General features: G+C 44.5%; 1 protein-coding gene across 2 annotated transcripts; it reads right to left on the reverse strand.

Moving 5' to 3' along the window:
- Positions 1-1,746: 1,746 nt before the first annotated feature.
- Positions 1,747-26,010, reverse strand: SLC39A13 (solute carrier family 39 member 13). Of its 2 annotated transcripts, none has more exons than XM_054972340.1 (10): positions 25,929-26,010; positions 18,925-19,202; positions 17,786-17,899; positions 15,104-15,225; positions 14,213-14,365; positions 12,647-12,736; positions 12,236-12,286; positions 11,115-11,247; positions 10,898-10,997; positions 1,747-6,566 (listed from the first exon to the last, which is right to left on the reverse strand). In XM_054972340.1, the coding sequence occupies exons 2-10, from the start codon at positions 19,169-19,171 to the stop codon at positions 6,491-6,493; spliced, it is 1,086 nt and encodes a 361-aa protein (XP_054828315.1). In that variant the 5' UTR covers positions 19,172-19,202; positions 25,929-26,010; the 3' UTR covers positions 1,747-6,490. The 2 variants fall into 2 exon arrangements, with proteins under 2 accessions (XP_054828315.1, XP_054828316.1); XM_054972341.1 differs by having other exon boundaries at positions 25,637-25,974.
- Between the last annotated feature and the right edge of the window lie 334 nt (positions 26,011-26,344).

The raw sequence follows: 26,344 nt of genomic DNA on the forward strand, positions 1-26,344 counted from the left end.
CCCTGCTCTTGTATCTGAAAGGAACACCAATTAGGTGTTCCTTTACCTCCCAACATTTTGGTCTCCTATGGTAATTATTTTGATTGGCATGTCTTCATGGTAGCTATTTTGTGGTGCCACTGATCACCCTCTCTCAAAATCCCATAAGTGCCCTCTGTCAACAAAGTTGGGGGACCCCTGAATTCAAGCATCCTGTAGCATCCCTCACATCAGAATCCAGAGACTGTATATTGCCAAATTCTTGACTTGGTTACGTTACACCTACATAACCAAATGTCCTGGGCTCACATTAATGAATCAGTAGACTCAAGCCAGAAAGGAAAGAATACTAGAGTAATATTCTTAATGAAACATAACAAATAAAATCTCTCTCTGGCCTTTGCTAGTGCGAGAACTACAGTTCTTCTGGGGAGACTTAGCCATTGAGCTTATCTCCAATTGAGGGCATCATCAGAAACTATTTTTCACAAATTGGAGTGGCTCTAGAGGTTTCTTGCATTTTCCTGCAACTTGTGGCTTGGCTTGTTTGCATGTCAGCTACAGCTTTTGATTTTAAAGGGGGATTTGATAAAGTCATAGAAAACAGAGGTAACTATTTCCCCTGACAGCCAATAAAGCAGTGTTTCCCCAACCTTTTTTCCATGGAGTAACCCCTAAATTAATTTTTTCATCCCCAAGGAACCCCTACCTCCAAAAACATTTACAGGTCAGAAAAAGTTAATGGAAGGAAGCTACCAGTTAGTAAATGCCCTGATGTTGTGCTTCCCAGAAATACTAAACTAGCCCTATGACAAAACAGACTGCTCATAATGCCCCTGTATAAATCAATGGTAAAGCCTCATTTGGAATACTGTGTACAATTCCGGTCACACCACAAAAAAGATATTATAGCACTAGAAAAAGTGAAGAAAAGGGCAACTAGAATGATTAAAGGGTTGGAACATTCCCCTATGAAGAAAGGTTAAAGCGCTTAAGGCTCTTTAGCTTGGAGAAATTACTGAGGGGTGACATGATAGAGGTTTACAAGATTATGCATGGGATAGAGAAGGCAGAGAAAGAAGTATTTTTCTCCCTTTCTCACAATACAAGAACTTGTGGGCACTCAATGAAATTGCTTAGCAGTTAGGTTAGAACAGATAAAAAGAAGTACTTCTTCACCCAAAGGGTGATTAACACATGGAATTCACTGCCACAGGAGGTGGTGGCAGCTTCAAGCACAGACAGCTTCAAGAGGGGACTGGATAAAAATATGGAGCAGAGGTCCATCAGTGGCTATTAGCCACAAGGTATAGATGGGACTCTCTGTCTAGGGCAGTGATGCTCTGTATTCTTGGTGTTTGGGGGGGGCAATCAGTGGGAGGGTTTCTAGTGTCCCTTCCCCACTGGTAGACCTCCTGATGACTCCTGGTTTTTTGGCCACTGTGTGACACAGAGTGTTGGACTGGATGGGCCATTGGCCTGATCCAACATGGCTTCTCTTATGTTCTTACTGCTGAGTAAGATTGACCCTTGGACTGATTCAGGAGAATGCCTGTGCTGTTTAGCCCTTTGAAATACAATAGATTTGCTCTCTGGCATTCTGGTATGACTTGTTCATCCCTTGCAGGGGAAAAGAGAAACTGGGCAATATGTGCAGCAGGTGGTTCAACTTTTGGTCTCTTCTAGACAGAAGCAGAACAAGTTCTTTCCATGATTTGTCTTGGAACAGTGGTCATATTCCGGTACACAATGAATAAGAGTCCACGATCAGATTTCTTTTTCTTTTTAATTCCATCTCTATTGCCTTGCAAAATAGATCAATACAGATGAAGGAAGATGCACAATGGCAGGTGAAAAAATAAAGCTAGAAAATAGAATTCTCTTTGCATTGCTTGAAGTGACAAATGCTGTGGAGAAGTTAAATGCCGCCCCCCCCCCATACACACACACACACACACACACACACATCCTCATGCCAAAATGCAGCAGTGGGGCTAACTGCTGCTGAGAGCCAGTTTGGTGTAGTGCTTAAGAACAGTGAGACACTAATCTGGAGAGCCAGGTTTAATTCCCCACTCCTCCACTTGGAGCCAGCTGGGGGACTTTGAGTCAGTCACAGCCCTCTCGGAGCTCTCTCAGCCCCACCCACCTCACAGAGTTATGTTTGTTGTGAGGATAATAATAACATATGTGGTAAACCACTCTGAGTGGGCATTAAGCCGCCCTGAAGGGCGGTATATGAATCAAATGTTATTATTGTAACTGGCCTCTTCCCTCGGACCATACACAGCCCCTTTAGGCATAACTTCTCATGATCTGCACACTTACTCAAGCCTGGCTTGCCAAACAACAGCAACTGCTGAGTGATTACTGAATCAATTATCATCCACTTTTCATTCCTGAAGAGTGAGCAGAAAATTCCTGCTGGAGCTCGCAGCCCATGCCAAACCTGACACTAATGCAAAAAACCCCCCCAAAACACAGGAGCTTCTGGGCAGCCATCCTAGGCATACATAGAGGCCTTTTACCCGGGCCAAACAGATACATTTGGGGAAAACAGTGGACACTGTACCCTACATAGTACATCCCACTTGCCTCCAAGGCAGGATTTACTGGCATCTTACAACAGAGAATATAGGCAGCAGTTGGTAAGAGTTTTGTGGCACCACCAAATCCTCCACCCTCACCCCAGTGATTAATGACTCAGGATAGTTGAGAGCAGGAAGAGTGTCTGTTTGGAGCAGTGCTTTCTTGAAGCAGAATGCCTTGCAGAACAGCCATCAAGGAAAGGCATCTGTCCTAGGACAGCTACGGAGACTGAAATAGCATTTTTCTCATGGTTAAAGGCCATGAGAGAGATTAGCTGCCTTCACAGCCACCTCACAGAAAGATGTGATGCAAGTTTTCCTCTGGGTGAGATGTAGCCTTTAGTTAAAAAATCACCAACACAGCTGGGGGGGGGCACTCCTAGCCATGTAGACTTAAGGCTGCTCCTGTGCTACCATCCATTTCTGTTCTAATGACACAAGTATCAAGAGGGGATACAAAAAGAGTACTTCATACTTAATCAAAGGTGGTAGGTGGTTCATGGGGTGAACCCACCCTGATGCTGATCCTGCCATTATTACAGACTGCAGCTAGACCATTGTACTAATAAAGAATCTGGCCAGTTTACGGTCCATTAAACAGGTGTGCTGCAGATGCACTTTTGCCAGATCTAGGGCCTGCTTGTGCAGCAGAGTGGAGATAAGAGACAAGCATCTTGGGAACTGCAGCCCAAATGGTATACGCCTTTAGACCCTCTCACACAAATGAGTTGAAATGTCTGTCTGAGAAGTTATAGTCTGAGCAAAATACTGACGGCCTCATTACAGCCTGAAGTCATCTCATTCAAAGGCTGCAATGTCCTAAAAACAGGAGATCTCAAGTTCTGCAACAGGGGCCTTACTGAGACAACACACAAATGGTTTAAGCTTTTCCAAGTTTAAATAAAGGTAGATCCACACAACAGACTTAGAAAGGGCTAAAGCATAGTTCCCTCTTGCTTGGGGAATGGTCCTGATCTTTAACAGAGGTCTCAGCATGTCCCCAAACTAAAATTTCAACACAAGCCCTCGTGATTCTTTGGGAGCAGCTATAGCAGTTAAACTAATATAAAACCAATATTACTTTGTTATGGCTAAGCAAACATAGATTGGCTGGCAGAATTAACTTTCATCCAGCAAGTGTTTTATAGAATGAGCATGGTATGTTCTTAAGATCTCTGAGGACTGGGCACCAGAATTAACTTTTATCTAGCAAAAAAAGAGAGAGTGAGTCTTTGGTCCCTCCTCACAGAACTATCTATCAACTGAATGTCAGGTTTGGGTAGGGAGAATCCAGAAGGTGCTTACACCAAGAGTATCTACAGAGAACCCCCTATGGGAAAGGAGTGGCAGCATCCTAATGCCCTTGACAAGAGCTGCTCTTTTCCCAGAAGCCTTGTTTAACTACTCAGGAAACCCAGAATGACAATGAACACTGAAAAACAAACTAAGGAAGAGGTCGGTATTTGTAATTGGAGTGTGCTACTGGTCTTAAAACAAACAACATATTCCAGCTTCTCTTTTCCCAACTGGAATGTAAAAGGGCTTGATTTTTCAAAACCATTATCCCATTCAGAACAGCAGGCTGAGTCATTCCAGAAAGTCCTAGCGCAGACACTCTATTCTTATTTCAGCATAAAAAGCCTCCACACACAAAAGCGTGTTTGATTTATGCAAGAATCTGTCAGATCAGGAGATACTGGCTCAGTGCCATTGTAACTCTTGAGATAAGATGGACTTACATGCATACCCCAAGGAGCAATCCTGCTGAGCCCCAGCATGAGCCAAAGCCCAATCGACCAGCACTGCATGCAGCACTACTCTACTACATCTCCAGGATGGCATACCTACCCCACAAACAATGTCATAAGTAACATTCAGCAGCGGTAAAAACTTGCACTGATGTTCTGGAGTGCCAAGGAAAAACGGGGCAGAACAACAGCTCTCTAACCATTTGTCAGTGAAAGGATTTTGCTGCTGCAGTGCAATATTGTTTGTTGTTTGGCAGTTAGAGCCAACCCAAGGATGGAGGTTGTCTTCCAAACCGGTGCAGCTGAAGCAAAGACTAAGAACTAAGCACACTGGGGCTAGGTGGGGGTAGGCAAACAGGTAAGTCAAGGAATTCTGGGAGTGGTTCCTAATGAGATCTACTAAGAAGTGTCAAATGTATTCCAAGGAAACCTCCTCAGAGAATGAATTGTAATCCAGGCTCTATGGATACTACAAACAGGGCTTCCCCATGCAGATACAGAATATGGGAGCAGAATTTTTATACAGAAAACAGGAGTGGACTGGGAAGTGAAAATGGCCCTGGAGCAAGTCAAGCTGAGCAGCCCCTGCTGTGCTACAAGCCAGCACTGCAGGGCCACTCAGCTCACTCAGGGCAAACAGGGCAACAGCTCACCTACCGTATCACCCCCCAAACTGGAATCTGCAGAAGGAGACAGATGGTGAGCAAACACAAACTGCCCTGGCTGATGACGAGTCTGGGGCAAGTGGTCCCTGAGGCTCAGGTAGATTTGCTGTAACTTAGCTCTGCTTGCTTTTCATCACCAGTGCCCTCTAAGGCAGTAGCCCACTTGGAAATTTCTGTGTAAGTTAAGTGGCCAGTCCTCCCCTGCTAGAGCATCTCTAGTCCTTAAGGTTGAAAGTGCCTGGGAAAGTCTCAGGCGTGGGGTCAAACATTCTACCACCAACACCCCCGGAACATCTCCTTGTGTCATGCTGGGGCATCAGTGCATTATGACCCTCTTCACTACTAGCAGAATCAAAATAAGTTATTTAAAAATAAGCAGCTATATGTGCATTTGCTTAAACATGTTGCGAAAATCCCTCTTGCTTGGTGCAGTGTTTGGGCTATCTTGCCCAGAGTGATTTTTTTAAAAATGGAATGTGCAAAGCGCAGGTGATAATCAGGAATTCATAGCTCCTTCCTCCTCCTCATTAAGCAAATCCAACTTTTTCTAGAGTCCTTCTTAGCTTTTATTCTGCAGGTGTCCTAGCAAGTCCCTGAGCTTGCCTTTCTCCTTCCAATGGCTTTGCAAGTTCAGCTATGTTCTCCTGAATTACAAGCATGTTTCCTCATCTCCATCCCAGGGCAATGGGCGAACACAGGACCTTCTTATTGCTCAGTTAGCTCCTGAGTGAGCCAAAGGAAAGAGAAATGGGACACAGCACCTGAACCCACATCCAAGCAATGTTCTGACCCCAAAAGAGAAGAAACTCTTCCCAAGTTAAGCTATGAGTCTGCTCTGCAGGGTCCACAAAATCTTTGGTGGTGACATTGAACAGCCCCCCTGTCGGTGTCTTCTGCTTACAACTTAAAGCTGACATCAAAAGCACCCAAGAAGGGCTGACTTTAGTCCAACAGGATTGTCCGTTATCAGCTGAGGAATCAGGCAGTGGAAGGCCTTTACTAGTGAGTTCAACAAAGTAACTTTGCTTCCATCGGGTCCACAGTATGGAACAAGCTGGTTTGGTGGCAATTTGGAACATCCTTTCATACATCTTTGGGCCTGGGCTGGAAGGTCAGTCTTTTACTCCTTCATCCAAATGGCAAGATTTAATTCTCATATTTTGTCCACACAATTCCAGTTCACACCTAGTTGCAGCACTGTCTGTTCCCCCATCAGCAGTTCCTCTTCTCATTGTTGCCTTTTAAAAAATTATTTAATGTTTAAAAAAAATAAAGACTCCTCTCTTTCCTTTTAAAAAAAACCCTTTGGAAGTCATTTTGTGACTCTAAAAACAAGAAAGTGTGTCCAGGATTTGCCAACATACCTTTCCTCATTTGCCACATTTAGTAGCAGGTGGATCAACGGGCCCACAATGAAAATAAACAAAATCCATAGGTGTCCCTTATTGCTTTGTAACCATTCCGAGTGAAGGCCTCTTAGGGAAGCAGCAGGAGGGAGCCTCAGCAGCAGTCAATCTGCAGTGTGTGAAAGAAGCACCATGACCGTGATGCCCGTGCACAGAAGGAGAACTTGCTGCACCGAGTTCCTAAGCAAAAGGGGGAGAGAGTTCAGCTGCAGTATCCATCATGTCCATTCAGACCCCATCTTGCCACTTCAAACAATAAAGGCACTTAGAAACATAAAACTATAAAGCATTAAACACAGGACAATTAGCAGCATAAGTAGTGGGAACAACAACTGCCATTGTTCTTTTATAATGACATCATAAAAGATCTGTGTTTACGACAAGCAGAAATGCAGCTTGTCATAGTGCCCCCCTTCCTTCCTTCCTTCCTTCCTTCCTTCCTTCCTTCCTTCCTTCCTTCCTTCCTTCCTTCCTTCCTTCCTTCCTTCCTTCCTTCCTTCCTTCCCAAGTGGAGTGGTGATGCTTTAATCCTGGTTCAGAATGCCAGTTAGTGGGGAGGAAACAAACTCCAATTGGCCTAGATGCCCATACTTGGACATCACAGCAAACTGACTGAAGTTTTCCAAAACCAGATTGCTTTCAAACTTGCACCACATATAAAAGGAGAGAGGACAGGAGCATGCAACTATGGCAACAAGCTGCATTTATTTCATGCCTGTCACAAACAAAGAGGTTTGCTGAGGCATCTGAATGCAATTGAAGTTTCAAAAGCCCAGTAAAACAACAAGGCTTTGTCTCGTTCACTAAAGTCATCAATGAACTAGCCCTTCAGCAGGGAAAGCATTACAAAAGCAAAGTGCCACTGCAGGTAAGGCCCTGCTCTTGAAGGATATTGATCTAACTTCTGACAAATAGATGCTAGATACATGATCCTGACAGGAGAGCTCTAAGTCCATATGGAAGGACACCAGCCTGAAGAGTGTTGGAGTCTTCAAGAGCAACACCAGCACATTGAATTTGGACTGGAGATGAAGTCAGCAGAGTTCTCTTAGCATTGAAGTAAAATGGTCCAAGTGGCCAGCACCAACTAACAGCCATGTTTTGCATCAAATGACATTTCCAAACCATTTCCAAGAACAGCCCCACAAAGTGCTAATGATTTTCTTCCCCATGGAGATGGCTTTCTGTGGAAGCCATGCCCATGGATGAAGGTGGCTACCATCAGATATACAGATTCCCTTCTTTTATGCAAACAAAGACTGCAGCAACAACTGGGAATAGATCCTGTACACAGCAAGGAGATGGAGCACAGACAAGTCAACTGAGGGATGATTCCAGAAAGGAGATCTGTAAAATCCCTGATGCCAGCTCAACACTGCTTCTGGTAGCCAGTCTCACCCCTCATAATTCTCAGTTGGAGAGGAGCCATCCTCAGCAGCCATCAGGAGGAAGAAACTGCAGGCAGAACTAAATTGTATGTTCTCTTTTTTTTCACAGAATGCTGCCAGTTTTAAGGGGAATACTGGCATTTGGGCACACTTTCTTCTCATCCTGTTTTTCCACCAAAAATGGCCACTCTCCTTCCCCTACTGAGAAAAAGAATCAGGGAAACATACTGTGTCATGCCCCCTTGACTGTCCAACAGTCACAGCCCAGCTAGAAACAGGCACTAGGGATGGAGGTTTGGACTGTATGAAGCTCTTTAGAACAGGCCAATTTCAGGTGGATGATGCAGGAGGAGGTCCTAAATAAGCTTTCATTTGCACAGAAGTCCAAAGAGATCTACTCATCCAGCAGGATTTTTATGCAATGTGTTTTAAACTACAGCATCCGAATCAATCACAGCACTACCAGAGCTGGCAACATAGAAAGTCCTGGAGTCTTGCAGCCCGGCTTCTTAGAGCCATCCTTCGGCCCTCTTGCTGAGGGGAGCCTTGCCATGCCAAGGGTCTACTCTTGGCCATCTCTTCAGTATTTATATTTGCAGTGTAAGGTGGACAGAGAAAGAGAACGGGGATCAAGCAGATTATTTCCTCTTTCCTAGAGGATCCAAGCATTTTTTGTAGGAAGGGTCATCATGGGTAGGCAGTAGGAAAAATGGAAGACCCAAACTGAGATGGATTCGTCAAGAAACTGGCCTTTCCTAGCCCACTGGCTGACAAAACTTTGGTTCAGGCTTTTGGCCTAGTTAGGCCACAGAAGAAATCTCTGGAAACTTACTGAAAGTTAGAGCTGGCTGTTCCCAGAGAGATTATGAGCGGAACCACAAGTAACAAAAGGCACAGGTTGAACACTTGTCAGCTTCCCTCAAGTTTTGATGGGAAATGTAGGCAACTTGGCGGAATGTTGGACAAGTGACAGTTGAAAAGTCCATTGGACAGCAGTCAGAGAGCCAAGCTGCAAGACTAGGATGCCTACATTTCCCATCAAAACTTGAGGGAAGCTGACAAGTGTCCAATCTGTGCCTTTTGTCACTTGGAGATGATGTTCACAGAACCCAGGTGTAGACGAGATCATTAAAGATTAGAGACCACCAGGGTCAGGATCAAAAGAGGGAGGTTCATCCCCTGCCTTCCAACTCATTAGCATTTACAGCACTCACAGGGGCTAGTTGCAAAAGTATCTCAGCTGCAGACTGATATAGTCACATATCTTAGCAACGCCCTGACTGGACCATTAAAGTCATGTTGCCCCCAACATGGCATGAGAATGGGATCTTCAGTTTATTCTGTGCTTCTGGCTCAGCTCTTGGCCTTGCCTTTAGTCATCCTGCTCTTGAACTGGCAGCCAATCAGTTATTGGCCATTTTATTCTACAGTTAGAAAACTGTGGCCCTAGAGTTCTCTTTTAGAAATGGTTTGTATTTTGTTTTAGAAATGGTTTGTAGTAACACCTGGAATAATAGGTAGCAAAACCCTATTAAGTATTTTAAGTTTTGACTATTTAGACTTGCTTTACTGTCTTGCAGAGCTTCTATAATCTTTGTACAGTTCTTAATAAACTATATTAAATATATTTTCTGTAGTGTTATTGGGTTTGGGGGCTTCAATCTGAATCCAGTATCTTGGTCTATATGGCCCTGTTTTTATGGAACTTAGTCTGCAGATGTCCTACCTTGCAGGGCTGACTTCTGATTAATACCTGGTACGGCTGGAGATTTTCTTTCTATGGTCACTGACCTGAGAGTTCGCTAGAGAGAACTGGTGGCAGCTTGTTACCCTGGGGTACAAGAGACCTTAATTCCTAGAAATGAGTGTTGTTTCTTGACTACCACCCCCCCCCCCCAGCTTCTCAAGGACTTGGGGAACCTGCGACAAGATTTACTCCATAAAGGAAGCCATGGCCTTCACTTTGCGAGATTGAAGCAAGGCTGTCAATGATAAGATATTTTGGAGGTTGTTAATTCATAGTGTTGTCATAAGTTGGAAATGACTTGACAGCACATAACACCCACACAGGGTCATCATGGTAGAGGGGGGCAGGAGAGAAATGGAAAATCTCCACATTGCTTCTCATTATCTCTCATTTTTGATCAGGGCTTGGCATACGGAAAAATGCCAAGTTTCATTCACAAACTGATGAGCTTTTGAACTTTTCAAGAGGTTAGACAAGGTTATCCTTTTTGTTTGAACTGCATGAACCTGATCTGCTCACTTGAGCTATGAGTTTAATTAAAAGGGCTTCTCCCTTTTTGTATCTACCCTGTATATGTGTGTGTGACACACACACACACACACACACACACACACACACACACTAAGCTCCTCTTGACCCCCCTTTTCACCATATGCTACAAGAGATTTCTTTGCTCCTCTTCTATATCACCTCCTTGTCCCTGCATCATAACGGAGCATGCAGCAGGTCCTAGGTTTAGTTGCTGCCATCTTCAGTTAAAAGATCACAGGTTGCAGGTGCTGGGAAATGCCACTCTCACCTGAGACTATGTAGAGCTGCTACCACCAGATGATGGTTTGGTGGATAAGACAGCTTCATGTCAACAGATACGCCATAATAATACCCTAGAACCCAGACTGTGATATTAACATAAGCAAAGACTTGCATCAAGAAACCATAGCTGACTTCCTTTCTGGGTGCTGCTAGGGCCTTCCTCTTAAGTGACGACATTTGTGTATCAGCAAACATAGTTCCTTGAAGACCTACTTGGGTCCTAAATAGTGCATCTTGTTTGAACATGAGACAATTGGGAGCACAGAGGTAGCCAGTGAACTTAGTAAGAAGGAAACAGCAGAATGTATTGTTAGAAAAGAAAGGGGAAACAATTCGAACCATGTCAAGTCTATTTATTTCGTTTCTCCATAGTTTTCTCAGGCAAACACAATTGTTGTTATTTCCTATCCTGAGAAGCCCCAAGTTAGTTGTTACCTGGTGAAATGGACTCTGGCCTATGACAACTTATGCCACAATAAAATGTGTTAGGCTTTAAGATGACTCAGGACTCTGCTTAACTCCTTAAGCTTTCCTTCACACATAGCCACAGCACAGACACTTACCAGGGATTCTTCTCCTCCAAGAGATCAGGCACAACATTTACCAAGGCGATGTACAAGAATCCCCCAGAGGTAAATGGAAGAATCCAAGCGATGGTTTCCCCTGCAGGAGGAGTGAGAATTGCATCTGTGACCAAGAGGTGGCAGAAGAGAACAGTCGGGTAAATCAAGACAGACCAAGACGGGAGATTTGGCCTCTCATCAGTCTCCCTGGTCTCACCTGTTCCTTTAGGTGACTGGGCACAAATTGCAAAGCAGGCTCCTAGGACTCCCCCTAAGGCAGTAGAGAGCTGCAACTTGGCTGCACTCCAGCGATCAAAGCCAGCACGAAGGAGGATAGCAAAGTCTCCCAGCTACAGAAACAGCAAACAGAAAATGAAGCTGAAACGGTTCCAAACTATGGGACTGCTAATCCTCCATATTGTTTGAATACCAGTTGCTGGGGTCAGGTAACAGCAGAAGCTTTGGTCAACATGATCTGCTTATAGGCGGGGGGGGGGGGGGGCGCTGAACCAGCTGCTCTCATGTTCTCTACCAAAATTGTCATTTTCATTCTGCTTTCCTGAGTAAGTATCTAGTGTTAACATTCCTAGCCTCATTGTTAAACTTGTGGATAGGTCTGGAGAAGGAAATGAGCAAGTCAAGTCATATGCTCCAGCTTCATAGGAGGAAACAGCTGTTGCGAGCCAGCTGGCTGGTGAGATGGACATCATCAGCACCACTACCGCCAAACCTAAGGATTCACTCACAATCATCTCCTATTACTTCGTTTTTTCTTTCCTACCCTTACCCCATTATTAAAATATAGACTAGAAGACACTTGAAAGAGATCTGTCTTTTATTAGCTTTTACTGTGCAAAACTCCTGTAGTGTATTTTATTTTATTTATATTTCAATTTATATACCACCCATCCTCAGGGGCTCTGGGCGGTGAACAGTTTAAAATCAATAAAAACAGGAAAACAACAATACTAAAATCAATATACAAAACAATAATGAAATAAATTAACCAAGTGCAATGGTGGGGAGAACCCCACCCCACCCCAAAGGTGGGAGGCCGACATGGCACCGCCCCCTTCAACCACCGAACGCCTGGCAGAACAGCTCTGTCTTACAGGCCCGGCGGAACGATAATATGTCCCGCTGGGCCCGGGTTTCCATTGACAGAGCGTTCCACCAGGCTGACGCCAGGACTGAAAAGGCCCTGGCCCTGGTTGAAGCGAGGCGGGCTTCCTTAGGGCCGGGCACCACCATGTTGAAGGCACTATACAAACCCATGCCTTCCTTCAGACACAGCAGTTTGTTCCCCTTCTCAGCAAGTACATTACGGTCCTCACTCACCTCATGGGGTATTTCGTGCAGAAGGATCGCCATAGTGGTCAGGAACCCAACCTAGAGGCAATGACAAAAGCATGGGATGAGGCAACAGCTCCCCAGGCTGCCTCACAATGACTGCACCTTCGTCAAGGGGATACTGGGCTGCATGCACAGCAATCAGCACAGTTCCAATGTTCAAAGCACTGAATGCAAATTAGCAGCAGAAACTTCAAGGGATTTTGGCATGAGATTATAAGGGAGGATACGAAATAGCCACAGCTGTTCCCTACATGTCGGGCAGGTCTTCTATGCCACAAATATTTATTTAAAAGCCTTATTGCTTAGCAACAGAGCAGAACTGCTCATTTACCTTTCAGATCAAGCTCTTGATATCCAAATGTCAGGGGGATGCTCAAGCAGAACCCCTCAACTTACCTTTCTGCTAACTAGGAAGCCTGCTGCCACTGCAAGCCCATGTGTGAAGTTATCAATTGTGTTGGCCAAAAGATTGAGGTATCCACTGATCTACAGCAGAAGGAAAATAAAGATAATCAGAAGCTTCAACAAGCAAAAGACAAGATGGAATTCACAGGAGACCTGATAATAGACTATAGATGCTAAGAATGGTAATTTTAGTTCTAAGATTTCTTCTAGAAATATGAGTGCAATCAACAATACATGTTGGTATCTGAGAAGGGAGCTTTGACTCTTGAAAGCTCATACGCTGGAAATCTTGTTGATCTCTAAGGTAATAATAATAATAACATTCGATTTATATATCGCCCTTCAGGACAGCTTAATGCCCACTCAGAGCGGTTTACAAGATATGCTATTATTATCGTCACAACAAAACACCCTGTGAGGTGGGTGGGGCTGAGAGAGCTCCAGAGAGCTGTGACTAGCCCAAGGTCACCCAGCTGGCTTCAAGTGGAGGAGTGGGGAATCAAACCCAGCTCTCCAGATTAGAGTCCCACACTCTTAACCACTACATCAAACTGGCTCTGAACTAAAACCTGCTGTTCTAATAACACACATATCATGATAAACACCCATCTTTTAAATTAACTGACAGTCCTTAAGAACATGGATACAAAATTCTAAGGATCCAGTGGAAGCTGTTTTCTGTGCTTCAGACTCACGAATACCATCTTAAAGATGCATGTTGAAACTCCCAATGTTCATCTTTTCCCAGGAGTGACATCTAGCATCTGGGCTTGTCCCTTGGACAGGTGAGAGTGGCCCAGCCTCAAATCTCCTAAGAGAGTTGTTAGCATTCAGACCCCTCCTCTCACTGAGGGGCAGTTTAAGCACAAGACACTTCCAGGTCTAAAATGAAACAAAATGGCTGCCAGCCAGGTAAGACCCTGGGAAAATATTTTAGAAGGGGAGTCAGAGTGGCTGACTGACTAATGACCTCCCCCATGCTTTGGAGAGACACATAATTTAGGACAATAGGTCTCCCAAGAACCTTTTTGACTAGTCAGGCCTGGCCTCACTCACCCTCACCCATTTACCCTAAATAATCAACACTTAACACTATTCACCAAACTTGGTGCCTACCAAATATATCAAGGTGAGAGTGAGAGGGCAAAGGCTGGGACAAGCAGGCAGGCCATGAAGATGGAGTCTAGGGACACTGCAAAGTGGAAAGGCACAGGATTTGCATACACAAGGTCCCAGATTCAGTCCCTGGCATCCCCAGTTAAAGGATATCAGACCACAATGCTGGGAAAGACTTCAGCCTTTAACTTTGAAGAACTGCTACAAGTCAGAATGGCCAGTTCTGAGTGAGATAAAGCAACAGTCCAACTGAGCATAAGACAGATTTGTATGGTCACTTGAGTTCAAAAGTAAAGCACACTTGAGTGCATGCCCAGCAACCCTCCACTCTCATACTTTCAAGAAGGCCTTGGATTTTCTGTATTTCCAGTTCTTGTTCTAGAGACGTGTATCAAGTTGGTCTATGGACCCCTCCCCTCCTCAAAAGCACATGAGATTTACCTTGATCTTCTTGGCTGGTAGTGAAGATGGGTGAGAAGAACCATTACACTGAGCCACGCCCATCTTTGTTCTTTGGACTGGACTGGACCCATCCTGAATGTAGCAGCTACTTCCATTTGGAACCCCTTTGGCAGGTGCCTTAGAATCAGTCACCTAAGTTGTGGAGAAACAGCTGATTTTTTATCCATGTCCATCAAAAAGCGGCTCAGTTACCTCCTTCATTCCCTTCATATTACCCTCTGCCCTAAAAGGAACTACACATACTCCACATTTAATCATTTCTGGGTGGGGAAAGATTGCCATAAAGCTTTACACAGACCTCTATTTTCTACAGTTTTGAATATTAATGTCTTCCATATGCACACAATTTATTCTAGATGCAGAGGGGAGGGGAAAGGGATTCAGTGTAGTATTCTTCATAATGAGCAATCTCTGCCCTCCTGTAAACACAGCAGTAGGAAAAAAGATGCAAAATGAGATGATTTGACTCAATAAAGGAAGCCACAGACTGCAGTTCGCAAGATCAGAGCAAGGATGTTAATGACAGGACGTTTTGGAGGTTGTTAATTCATAGGGCCACCATAAGCTGGAAGTGACTTGATGGCACATAACACACACACAGCTCACAGAACTGCATGAATGGAAGGGGATTCACAGAGAGGGTCATGGAGCCCTTCCCTGCTTCTTGTTGGCTGAAAGCTAAAGTCATTAAAGCTAAAAACTGATAATATCTCAAGCTTCAAGTGTACCTAAGTTGAGGCACATACTGAAAAGGACAGGAAATGTTTCCCACAGCTTTTGTAAAATCAAATGGCTGAAGCTATTTTGCAAGATCAACAGCAGCAACTACATCCTAGGTAGACTTCTGTGTCCTTTTCGATATTCACTCACCAAGCTGAAGCGTTCTTGCTTTTCATAGTCTGGGAACATCTTCTGCAAACTCAAGAAAGTCAGCAAGCCAATGATGACCCACAGCCCCAGAAGTTTCTGCTGCTGGAAACTCTGTCCTCCTCCTGAAAGGGCAAGGGGTGGGGGAAAGAAAACAGAGATTTTATCTCTTATTTATGAAAGCCACTAGGCTGGAGACCATACACCAATAATAAGGAGATCTTGCAGACAGCAAATCATATGCATAGACAAAGGGACAACAGGTTCTGATAAGCAATAAAATCCTTTGCCTCCACTTATTAACACCCAGTGTGTTAATAAGTACAGTCCTGTCCACCTACCGGTTTGAAGTATAAGTCCATTTCCTCAGTGTGCTCCACTGATAAACAGCAAGGGAGCCTACGGCTCTTCCCCTGCTGCCACTGTGCTCTTGATGGATGACCAGCATGCTGACTCAGCAGACCCAGCGCCTGCACACAATGCACTTGGGCAGGGAAAGGCAGCATAATCGCCATTTGGAGCACTGGTAATCCACACAGACCAGCAGAACAGGGAGAGGGATGAGGACCGCTGTCACAATGATGAAATCCCTGCAATCAGAAGTGCCCCCATCTTCCCTCCACCATACTTCCGAGTAGGCTTATCAGAGTGTGGCCCAAGGTTAGCTCAAGGACAAGTGTGGAACCTTGAGAAGAGGAGATGCAAAAGACAGACCACCACCCACCACTGGCCAGTTTCCAGCCTGCTGCTTGCTCAGATCCTTACCAAGAATGCTGAACTAGGTAGACCTTGTCCTGACCCAGCAAGGTGCTTCTAAAGCAAGACTGCATATCCAGGGAGACTTCTAACAGAACACTGAACCTTAACTATTAAGACTGCACAATCTTGCTTTGCAAGTGTGAAAAAAATCAAGTGGATTTCAGAATATCTTGTAATAAAAATGGAGACCAAGCAAAGCTGAAGTCCACCCACCTTTGTCTTGGGGGTTAACTGATTCAGTGCAATCTTATACAGAGTTACACTTGGCTTAGACTAGAATAATTCTGCATAGGACTGCACTGCCAGTGGGACATAAGCTTAGTTTACAGAGGCGACAGACACTTCATCAAGTGGCTCAAAAATGTGGCAAGAGTTTTGCACAGGAGTTGAAAAATAGCAACATCAAATGCAAGACAAACTATTTTTATAGCAAAAGAACCTTTATCATTGGGACTGATGACTGGAGACCATAAGAAGTGAATGGATTCTAACACATAAGCCGGGAATCTAGCATCTGGTATGACATTCGATCTCCTGAAAAACTCAGTCTTTAAACAATGCTCTTGTTGATGAAATTAAAGGCTTGGGAATAGAAGAGGAATCTGAGACAAAGGCTGAGAAAGCAGAGAACTGTCCCCACTCGCAAGAAGGGACTTCTGTGCCTTGTGTAGCTCGCTTTCTCCCAACAGCTGCTATTTCAGTCCCCCTGACCTCACTCTCCATCCTTCTCTTCCAAGACTTCTTCACTCAAGTGGCCTATTAACTAGACTATAAATGTAGTAAATAAACTGGCCTTCTTATACTCTTTTCCCAATGGGCAGAAAAGAAACCGGTGTGTGTGTGTGCGCGCGCGTGTGCATACGTGCATGCGTGCGCATGCAAGGCCTCTTTCTGCTGGTTTTTAGAGCTACTTGGCATGACAATAAAAAATTGTGTGTATGTGTGAAGCAGAATCCACTGAACTAGCATGGTTTAAAAGTGAGCACAAAATTGGGATTTCTTGGGAGTTAAAATGCATGAAGCTCTACAAATAGCCTAGTGTGTGCATGGTTGAAAATTGGGAGGCTGAGGTTGCCTAAACTGCATGCACAGGCATGACAATGGAAAGCTTATTTGGCCACACCCTGGGAAGTTCTTAGCCTACAGACACAATGTGTTTTTTCTGACAGGGCTGCTGACAGCTTCCCACCCACCATCCAGTCTGACTGCAGGCAAACAGGAGTGACAGGCATGTGTGAGATGATGTGAAACAGAAAGCCAAAGGCCAGATAAAAGCTTCTGAGATCAACAGAGAGACATTCCAGAAGAGTCAGCCAGGAGGACATTTTTAGGACGGAGAATGCTTTCCTGCAGTTCTTTGTGTGGGAAGCAAAGAGCCACAGCAGGCCCACGGCCATCCCAAGTGAGCATTTCCTCTGCAACACTACAATGACAGAAGCGCTCCCTTCTTTGGTCAGCAGCTAATTCACAAAGGCAGCATCACAAGCCTGCTGAAATGGGGCAACCATTTGTGATTCAGAAGCAACAATAGATGTATTTGTTTTATCCCTAAGGCCAGCCCACCTCATGGCCTAGCAGCTGAAAAGGCCCAACTTACATGTTCTTGATGCCACCTCCCTTCAGGACTGCAATGGACAGGCTAGCTATGCTTTACCATCCCCTCCAACTTATGGTCACACCACACAAGCCGTTGGCCCCAGGTCACCTAGTGAGCTTTCCATAAGAGAATGAATTTGAAACTGGGCCTCCCAGCTCCCTGTCTAAAATTCCAGGCTCCCAGTGTTCCTACTGAGAAGGCTATAAGAGATTTCAAGAGGAAACCCATCCCCTGCACAAATGCACAAAAACAGATGGATAAGACAGACCAGGGCAACCAGTGCCCAGAATTCTGGAGTCTCCGGGCATTTATACATATTCAGATGTTACCTGCAGTGGTATTGCAGGTGTAGGCCCAGGCCTCAGGGAGCAGGTGCAGAAACACATTCCCCAGGAGCCCACCAATAGCAAAACTCAACAGCTGCTTCATTCGATGGGATCCCTCTGGAAAAAAAAAAGAACAGCCAATTATCAGTGCAGAGCTTGGCTTCCACCCACTGCGCTACTCAAGGAAACCTAAGGGGACATTCACATGCTACCTTCTCAGGCACACAATTTGTTGCCAAAGCACACAATGAGGCTGGAGAAAGCCTTCTGGGGGAAAAAATTAAGCAGACTCCACTTTCTCCATGCAGAAAGTGGGAAGCCAGTTGCACTATCTACAAAGTGGCCTATGCAAGCTGTTGAGGGGCACCTGACAACTGCATCCCTGGGAGCAGGGAAAGCTGTGTGCTAATCACAAAAATGCCATCAGTGCTAGGGCCAAAAGCATTACTGTATATGGTTTCTGAGGAAGAGACCAGGACTGTACATATCACACTGTTTCAAGCAAGTGCTGCAGAAACACAGCACTGGGCACTGGCTACACAATTCAACAGCCTGTTCTGTTTGTTTTAAGAACAAGTTTCTAGTCCTTATGGCTAAAATCACCGCTTGAAAGTGTGTGGGCAGTGCCAGTATACTCTCAAAAACTGGGAGGAAGCTACAATAGTTAGAAAGCAAGGCTTAGTTATCCTGCCTGACTCCTTGCCTCTTCCTATGAATAATTAAAATAAATTATGCAAAACTCTATATACATACATATGCAACATTCGCAAATACTAATATAATTATGCATAACTTGCTGAATTTGCATCATTTATGCAGGCCACAGCAATACAATTCTCAGCGTGTGAAATTTGGGTTTCTGAGAAAGTACCTGCTTTTGGGGGTAGGGGGATGAAGCTATTCTTCTGCAATATTTATCAGAGCAAATACCTTAAAACAGAGCCTGTACGTTTAGCTATGGTTCTGCTTACCTTTCTTAACTGAATGACTAAGTGGATTTCATAGGCATTTCAGTAGGCAACATTTCATGGCCTCAACCAGAATGTCTGCTTGTGCACTGAGAACACACACACACACCCTACACACAATGGAGAGGTGCAGGGATGGGTAGGAATGTAATTCCAAGAGTTGGGTCAGCTTACCTTCTGACTTCAGAGCAGCTCCTGACTCAAGAGGAATGATCAACAAGGGAAGAACGCCACTAAGCCCAACCATAACCGAACCAATTAGAGAACAGATCCAGGTATCCAGGCGTTCCCCGCAGAATATGGCCCCCCAGGATTCAACCTCCTTTTCGCCTGGTGGGCTAGCCCCATCGACCATTTGACATGCGAAGGAGAGCAACAAGGAGGAGAGGGTTCCAAGAAGAAACAGCCTCTCCCCCCTCATCTTGGGCAGTCTCAGCCTGGTTGGTTGACCCCTGAAATGAAGGCGAAAAAGAGGAGCAGTTAGTCTGTGAAGCATTACCCTCAGTTGGCAGAAGTATGTCTACAGGTACTGATGGAAGGGGTGGAGGGGCTTTATAAAGAGAGGGCAGAAGGCTCAGTAATCCAAGATACAGGTGTGCTACCTGATAAGAGGCAGAAAACTCATGATAACAAGAATATGTGATGTTATCAAAGCACGAACTGGCAAAACATCGTAATTAGCATACAGAAATCTGTGTAGATTATTATTAATTAGTTAGTACAACAAAAGGCTAACACAGCTACCTCTCTGGAATTTTTTCCCCAGTCACACCCAACAACAAAGAGCCTTTAACGATTTTGTAAAAAACAACAACAACCCAAATGTCTATTGGGCCTTAGCCTGATGGCATTCAAATTAAGCTCAGAACATAATTGTTCCTCTTTATAGAAGTTTGGATGCACTATTCAATGCCAATTCATCACAAGATAGGAGTGGTCCACAGCCTTTGAACTGGATGCTTTTTGCATTTGTGTCCTGTATAATCATGCAGCAAGCCATTCCCTCTGACAGCCGTTATCTTCCTACCTTATTGTGCCGTAATGCTCCATTCACCACTCCCCCACCTTGCCAAGCCTCTTCTTTATCTTCCAATGGGAAGATAACATTTAGTGCATCTGACAAAGTGGGCTTTGATCCACCCAACCTTATACAACTACATTTGCTAGTCTAATCAAGCCCGTTTGTTTTGATCAGAGGTGATAACGATATAGTCGAACATCACAGAAGTTTAACCCTTGTGCACTGACTTTTTTGGCAGCATGAGAAATAATCTTCTGATAGATATGTCATTAGGTATTCTTGATAGGCAGTTGCAATTGCCAAGATTCCTCAAACAAAACGGTCCTTTTAAAACCAGAATACTTGCTACTGTTTGATTGTTCCAGTCCAGAAAATAACTTCTTACACACATGCATGTATGCAGAGAGAGAAAGAGAAAGAGAAACTAGTTTCCTCATTCCTATTTGCACCAACTTTTTGGGAACAGTCACTGAATTAGCAAATAATATTGTCCAAAGCAACTAAAATACCCAAACCCTTCCCATGTTCCTGGGATGATAACACAAAATATCATCGATAGATATTATTATTATTCTTATTTTTATTCCCCCTTTCCTCTAAGTACCTCCATCATGATTCTCCCCTTTTTCATTTTATCATCACAACAAACTTGTGACGTAGGTTAGGCTGAGAGTGACCAGCTAGTTCCATGGCTGAATAGGTATTTGAACTCAGGACTGATATTCCAACCACTAGACAATACTCTCAAACAGCTTCAGACCTTCCTGGTAAGAATCTGTATGTAGGGAGGGGCTTCTACTGTATGTGCCTTCAGTGAATGTGATTTCTACATGTCAATTGGCAGTACAGAGGTCTCATTGCATCACATATGTGTGAAAGCTAAATAAAGCCAATGTGGGCAATGCATGCTGCAGCCCTCTGATGTTGATGCGTAATTCCCTCACACACACCCGTTCTGGATCCACAGCAAAAAGGAACAAGCAGTTTTTAACCACCATGTCTTATGGCCTTTGACGCATCCTCCAGAAACACAGCTTTTTAAAAGGTGTAACAAATTAATGGTGGACAGGTCTATTTCAGTGGCTACTTGTTCTAACAGCTGAAAGTACAGTTTCTGCATTCACTGGCAGACCTCTGATTACCAAATGCTTCAGAGAAGCAGGAGAAGATTTTTGTGGTTGAGAGCTTCCTAAAAGCACCTGGCTAGCCACTGGTGCAGACAGAATACTGATCTGGATGGAGCTCTGGACTAAGACAGCCGAACAATTCTTATGCTCTTGACCTGGGACTGTTAAATGAGCCTTTAGGTTTCCGCTACGTGATTATTAACATCTGATGGCCAGAGCACACACTAGCCATGGAGATGCCACCAAAAACAGTCTGAAAACCTCCTACTCCAGCTACAATGCATAGAAATATCTGACAAATGCATCTCCACTAACCTGCTGTAAATCTCCATATTCCTGCCAACAGTCACAAAAGGCAGTAGGTTCTCTTCATTATGACCTGGATTGGAAACATTTTCCTTTTTCAGTGGCATCACTATTGTACTTGTTACAGGTTCACCAGACCTTTGTTAATCACTTATGGCTTAAGACTGGCTCACACATGCATGCATGTTCAGCATGCATGAAGATCAGAGACAAAAGACAGGATTTTTACAGCACTGCAAATGCCAGTGCAATGCTTATTTAACGGAATTCAACTATGAGCTGTGGGTACTTGTTACCCAGCCCCGAAAAATCTCCTGCATTTAAATCCAGGTCTATCAAGGAACTGCAACAATCCCAGTGAAACAGCTCGAGCTCAAAAGCCATCTGCAATCATGACATTAGTAGTTCCCAGAGACCAGCTTAGAGGTCACGACTTACAGACTGAAGAAGTCTGACTCACAGCACATTCCACATTGGAGCAGAAGAGTCAGAACTGACTCAGAGCTAAGCAGAGGCTGCTTGTCAGATAACAGCTGTGTTCCCAGGAGGCATGTTTTATCCCAACTGCAAAAAGCTCCTGCAAAAGAGGCAGGAGCACCAGGCAGTTTTTTCCAGCTGAGAAAGAACGTGGTGTCAAAAGAAAAGAAAAAATAAGGACGATAGGAAAGACACAGAGATTCAGCTAGTGCAATAGTGTGGAAAGGGTTAATTAATACCATGATATGATACATTTCCCCAGTCAAGAGATCCATCTCTGCTCTGTCTCTGGAACAAACACTGTGTGAACTGTAAACTTGCACCAAATGCAAGAGAAGAAACAAGAAGGAAAGGGGAAACAATAAAAAATAGGGGCTATATCTACCCAGGGAATACAATTACAGGACCCAATGGCATCAACTACACTGTCTCTGGCTCTTACAGCTGCTCATCCTCCAATCTGATATATGCCCTCATGTGCCAACAATGTCCTTCTGCTCTGTACATTGGACAAACCAGCCAACCTCTACGCAAAAGAATAAATGGACACAAATCTGACATTAGAAATGGAAACGCCCAAAAACCAGTGGGAGAACACTTCAATCTACCAGGACATTCCACCAAAGACTTAAAAGTCGCTGTGGTTCAACAGAAACCCTTCAAAAACAAAATCCAACGGGAGGCTGCTGAATTGGAATTCATATGCAAATTTGACTCTGTCAAGCTGGGACTGAATAAAGACTATGAATGGTTATCACATTATCACAGGTAACAGATTTCCTTTACAGAGGCATCCTGTCTTCTTGTGATATATGTCCCGTTCTTTCCCCTCCCCTCCTCTTCTGTATTTGACCAGTTCGGATCAGGCATCTGATGAAGAGAACTTGATTCTCGAAAGCTTATGCTACAATAAAATAAAATTGGTTAGTCTTAAAGGTGCTACTGGACTCTTTTTGATTTTGCTACTACAGACTAACACGGAAAAGTCCTTTGAACCTTTACACAAGCAAACTGATCCCCACATCAAAAGGAGCTGTTTGCATCTCCATATCAAAGGAGTTGTTTACATCCCTCCTCTCCTCCTCCCCTCCCCTCCCCTCCTCTATATTTGACCAGTTTCTTTCTGCCCTCCATGCATCTGACGAAGAGAACTGTGATTCTCAAAAGCTTATGCTACAATAAAATTGGTTAGTCTTAAAGGTGCTGCTGGACTCTTTTTGATTTTGCTACTACAGACTAACACGGCTAACTCCTCTGGATCTACTAGAAGAGATTTCCAGCCTTCTTTAGAAGTGACTTTTAATGCACCTGGAAAATCCAGCTCAACTCTTTACCAGCCAATACAATCCAAGCTCTATGTGATGCAGTCAAGAGTTTCTTCTGCTCCTGCCTCCTCCCCTAACAGCCTGCAGCGTTGTTGCCCTTTCCAATCATACAGCTGCAACGTATTTTCTGGTCTCATATCCTAGCATCATGTCACTCTTTAAATAAAATAATAGAGACACAGGCCATCAGAAGTCCAAGGCTCATCTCTAATTAGGCAAGGGAGCACAGACAGTATGTAATCTTACCCCCCACCCCCGCCTGCCCAAACACACAACGGAAAAGGAAGCAGCAACAATTAAACTCTTCTCCAGAGCCATTTTCCGAGTCCAGCAGTAAACGCCTGGATTCCTACTGGAAATTCTGACCATCTGCCAACAGTACAGGCTCCCAGTCACAGTAGCGGCACCATTACAAAACTTGCAGCCTCTCTTCCAGGTTTTCCTGTTCTCAGGATCCCTCTGAAGAAATGCTTCTTTCACGATATCTGCCCCTAAGAGACAAGCTGTCTTGTCAAACTCAAACACAGTCTTCCTTTTATACAAACACGATCGCCATGATTCTGAATTACTTTTGGAATTGATAAGTGTTGCAGCTTTCGTATAGAGCTGGTGTTGTGTGGTAAGTGCCTGCTCCCCTTTTGAAGGTGAAAATAGGACAGCTGGACCGCACATGAAAATCCACGGGGTCACTCTGTCCTAAAAGCAACATCAGAGGCTGACATCTCTACATTCTAAAATTTCTCTTATAGCTAACAGAAGCACAGGTGACCATCAGCAGAACCGTGAGCACTCTGCAAAACAAAAATCAAAAAACCAACCCTTAACCCCATAAAAAAATTGTGCCCCTCCCCCTTCCCAAAAAACCCTGAACTTTCTTTCTCTAGAAGAACAAAAGCTGAGATTCTGAAGCTCAATTCTGCACCCTTATCATATTTCTGCATTTTGTTAGAATTACAGCATACATACAGCTGGAGCATGGGAGAAATGCCCTGCATTTGCTCTAGCTATTATAAGCTTGGAAGCTTTCAGCAGGTGGAGGCATCAGCCACAAACTCAGTGAAGAATAATACAGTTTGGGAAATGATTATTTCACAAGCTCACATCCAGCAATCTCTTCAGTGAGAGAAAAATATCTCTCCGACCTACTATTCTCTTCTCTTTTAGATCCCATCCAGTCAGTCTACCTTAGTCCATAGTCAAGATGAAATCTTTTATTGATCCAGCATAGCAACTTGTCAACCAACTCACTGTCCAACATTTCATTATTCATGCCCAAACCCTGTGGCAGACCCAGAGAGGCTGCAGTCACACTAAACAGATATCGAGTCAACATACTGCCTGCCACAATCATGCGCTGCTCCTTAGAATACTATGGGCCAAGTGAAGAATTCTGCTTGTGACTGAGAAAAAATCAAACAGAGAGCCAGAGTGGTGTAGTGGCAAGAGTGACAAACTGGGATCTGGGCAACCCAAGTTCAATTCCTCACTTTACCATGGGTGACCTTGGGCCAGTCACATACTCTCAGTCTAACCTACCTCACAGGGTTGTTCATAGGATAAAATGGAGGAAAGGAGAATGATGTAAGCTGCTTTGGGTCCCCATTGAGAATGACGGGGTATAAATAAAGTAAAATAAAATAATAAATAAATAACCAAATACCATATTCCAGTGTTATACTGTGGAAATGAATGGTCACAGACCTTTTAAAAGGATGCCCCTAGTTTATAGATTTTCCATTTCTAACTATGTTCTTGTTGAGAGTTTACATGAAATCATACCAAAATAAATAATATATCACATGCTTTATGCACTGACCTTTACATTGGCTGACACTATATTTTACAAGGGCACAGAGAAAGAATGTATCTGCAATTTTAACATGTTTGCGACTTTGGTCTAAACAATTGTGCCTAGCCCAGGAACCTAATTCTGGACAGTCAATACACATGAAACCACCTTCACATGAACTATGTTTGAAATTGATCTTATGTCAATTGCCCCAAAGGTGCCAAGCTATTCTTATGCCTTTGATATTACTCTCTTCCATGAATTTACCTGCTAACTAGCGTTTGCTTGGACCGGATGATTGTTAAAATTACCACTGCTACAAAACAGAGCAACAAGGCTTACATGAGAGTAAACTGCTGTGAACTTACTTTCACCAGACTGGGCCATAGTTATTAATTAATTTCCAATTGCTCTTGATTTGCATCTCGTTCAATCGCTGTTTGTCCACTCCAAGGCAAACAAACAACACTCAGGCTGGGGAAGTAAAACATGACTGGATGCATGCAATGGATACGTGAGAACACCAACATGACAGGTGCGTGGTACGACCTGTGTATCTTATGGCTTTACACTATTTTCTTTTTGCAATAAAAATTATGAGGACCTATAAATGCAAAATCGCCTGGAGACCATCACTCATTCTCCCCTGAAAGAGAAGAGCACTCTACCAGCTACCTGAGCAAAACCGAAATCTCTGGCTTCCAAACACCACAAAGAGTTTGCGAAACTCACTGTCGCAAGATCTCAGAAGCCCGACAGAAATACGGGGAGGGGGGCGAGGGGAGGGAGGGAATCAGGAAGCAATCTAAGCAGAGCTAATGCAGTTCAATGCAACACTTACAAGTGATTAAAGGGGAAGGAGTCTGCCCAGCCCTGGAGCCCCAACTGGGTTTCCAGGTACGATAAGCAGCCCCAGCCCCACAATGCCGGCGCGTGCTTTGGCTACCCCAGCACAGGACTCCACTTGCTCTCGTCTCTCCCTATTCAATCCCCAGCCGCGCTGCGCTCCAGGGCACCTCTCGGTCCGGGGCTTGCGACCCACAGCCCTCAAGCTGGAGGGGGAGCTCCGTTTCTTTCCAGAGCCAACCTCGGACCCCCCCCCCCCTCTTCCTCGGGAGGGGTTGGTTCATTACCATGCGACGCCGGGGAGCTCCGGGCTGCCCCTGCCATCCAGCTGCGTCTCCGTTCAGGATTCTTCCCGCCCCTTCAACCTTCGCTCCACCTCCCCAACTCAGCCACGTCGGTTCCATACTTCTCGCACCAAAACTGGCGCTTGGGCGGACATATTAACGAAAACACCACTTCCGACGTCTCTTCTCAAGGGGAAAAGATAATCACAGCACACTTCGTAGCATAGGAGAACAGGAGAAAGTGGGACACGATGCCATGGGGGACCGGAAAAGAGTCCCGTCCCCCGTACGCGCTCTACAGCGCAAGCGCGGTAGAGTTTAGAGTATTCTTGGGGAGAATCTGTTTCGGCGCGCATGCTTCAGGACAGCTCAGTGAATTTGCTTAGTGATCGTGAGTCTATGCGGGAAGTGTGTTCATA

Source organism: Eublepharis macularius, chromosome 2 (genome assembly GCF_028583425.1).
Source record: "Eublepharis macularius isolate TG4126 chromosome 2, MPM_Emac_v1.0, whole genome shotgun sequence".
In the NCBI taxonomy this organism is placed as follows: Eukaryota; Metazoa; Chordata; class Lepidosauria; order Squamata; family Eublepharidae; genus Eublepharis; species Eublepharis macularius.

Excerpts from the sequence above, each read along its gene's own strand:
- SLC39A13 (XM_054972340.1), bottom strand. The coding sequence starts at position 19,171 with ATGAGGGGGGAGAGGCTGTTTCTTCTTGGAACCCTCTCCTCCTTGTTG. Across the intron at positions 17,900-18,924 it reads AGCTGCTCTGAAGTCAGAAG|AGGGATCCCATCGAATGAAG; the intron begins GTAAGCTGACCC and ends TTTTTTTTCCAG. Across the intron at positions 12,287-12,646 it reads GCTTCCTAGTTAGCAGAAAG|GTTGGGTTCCTGACCACTAT; the intron begins GTAAGTTGAGGG and ends CATTGCCTCTAG.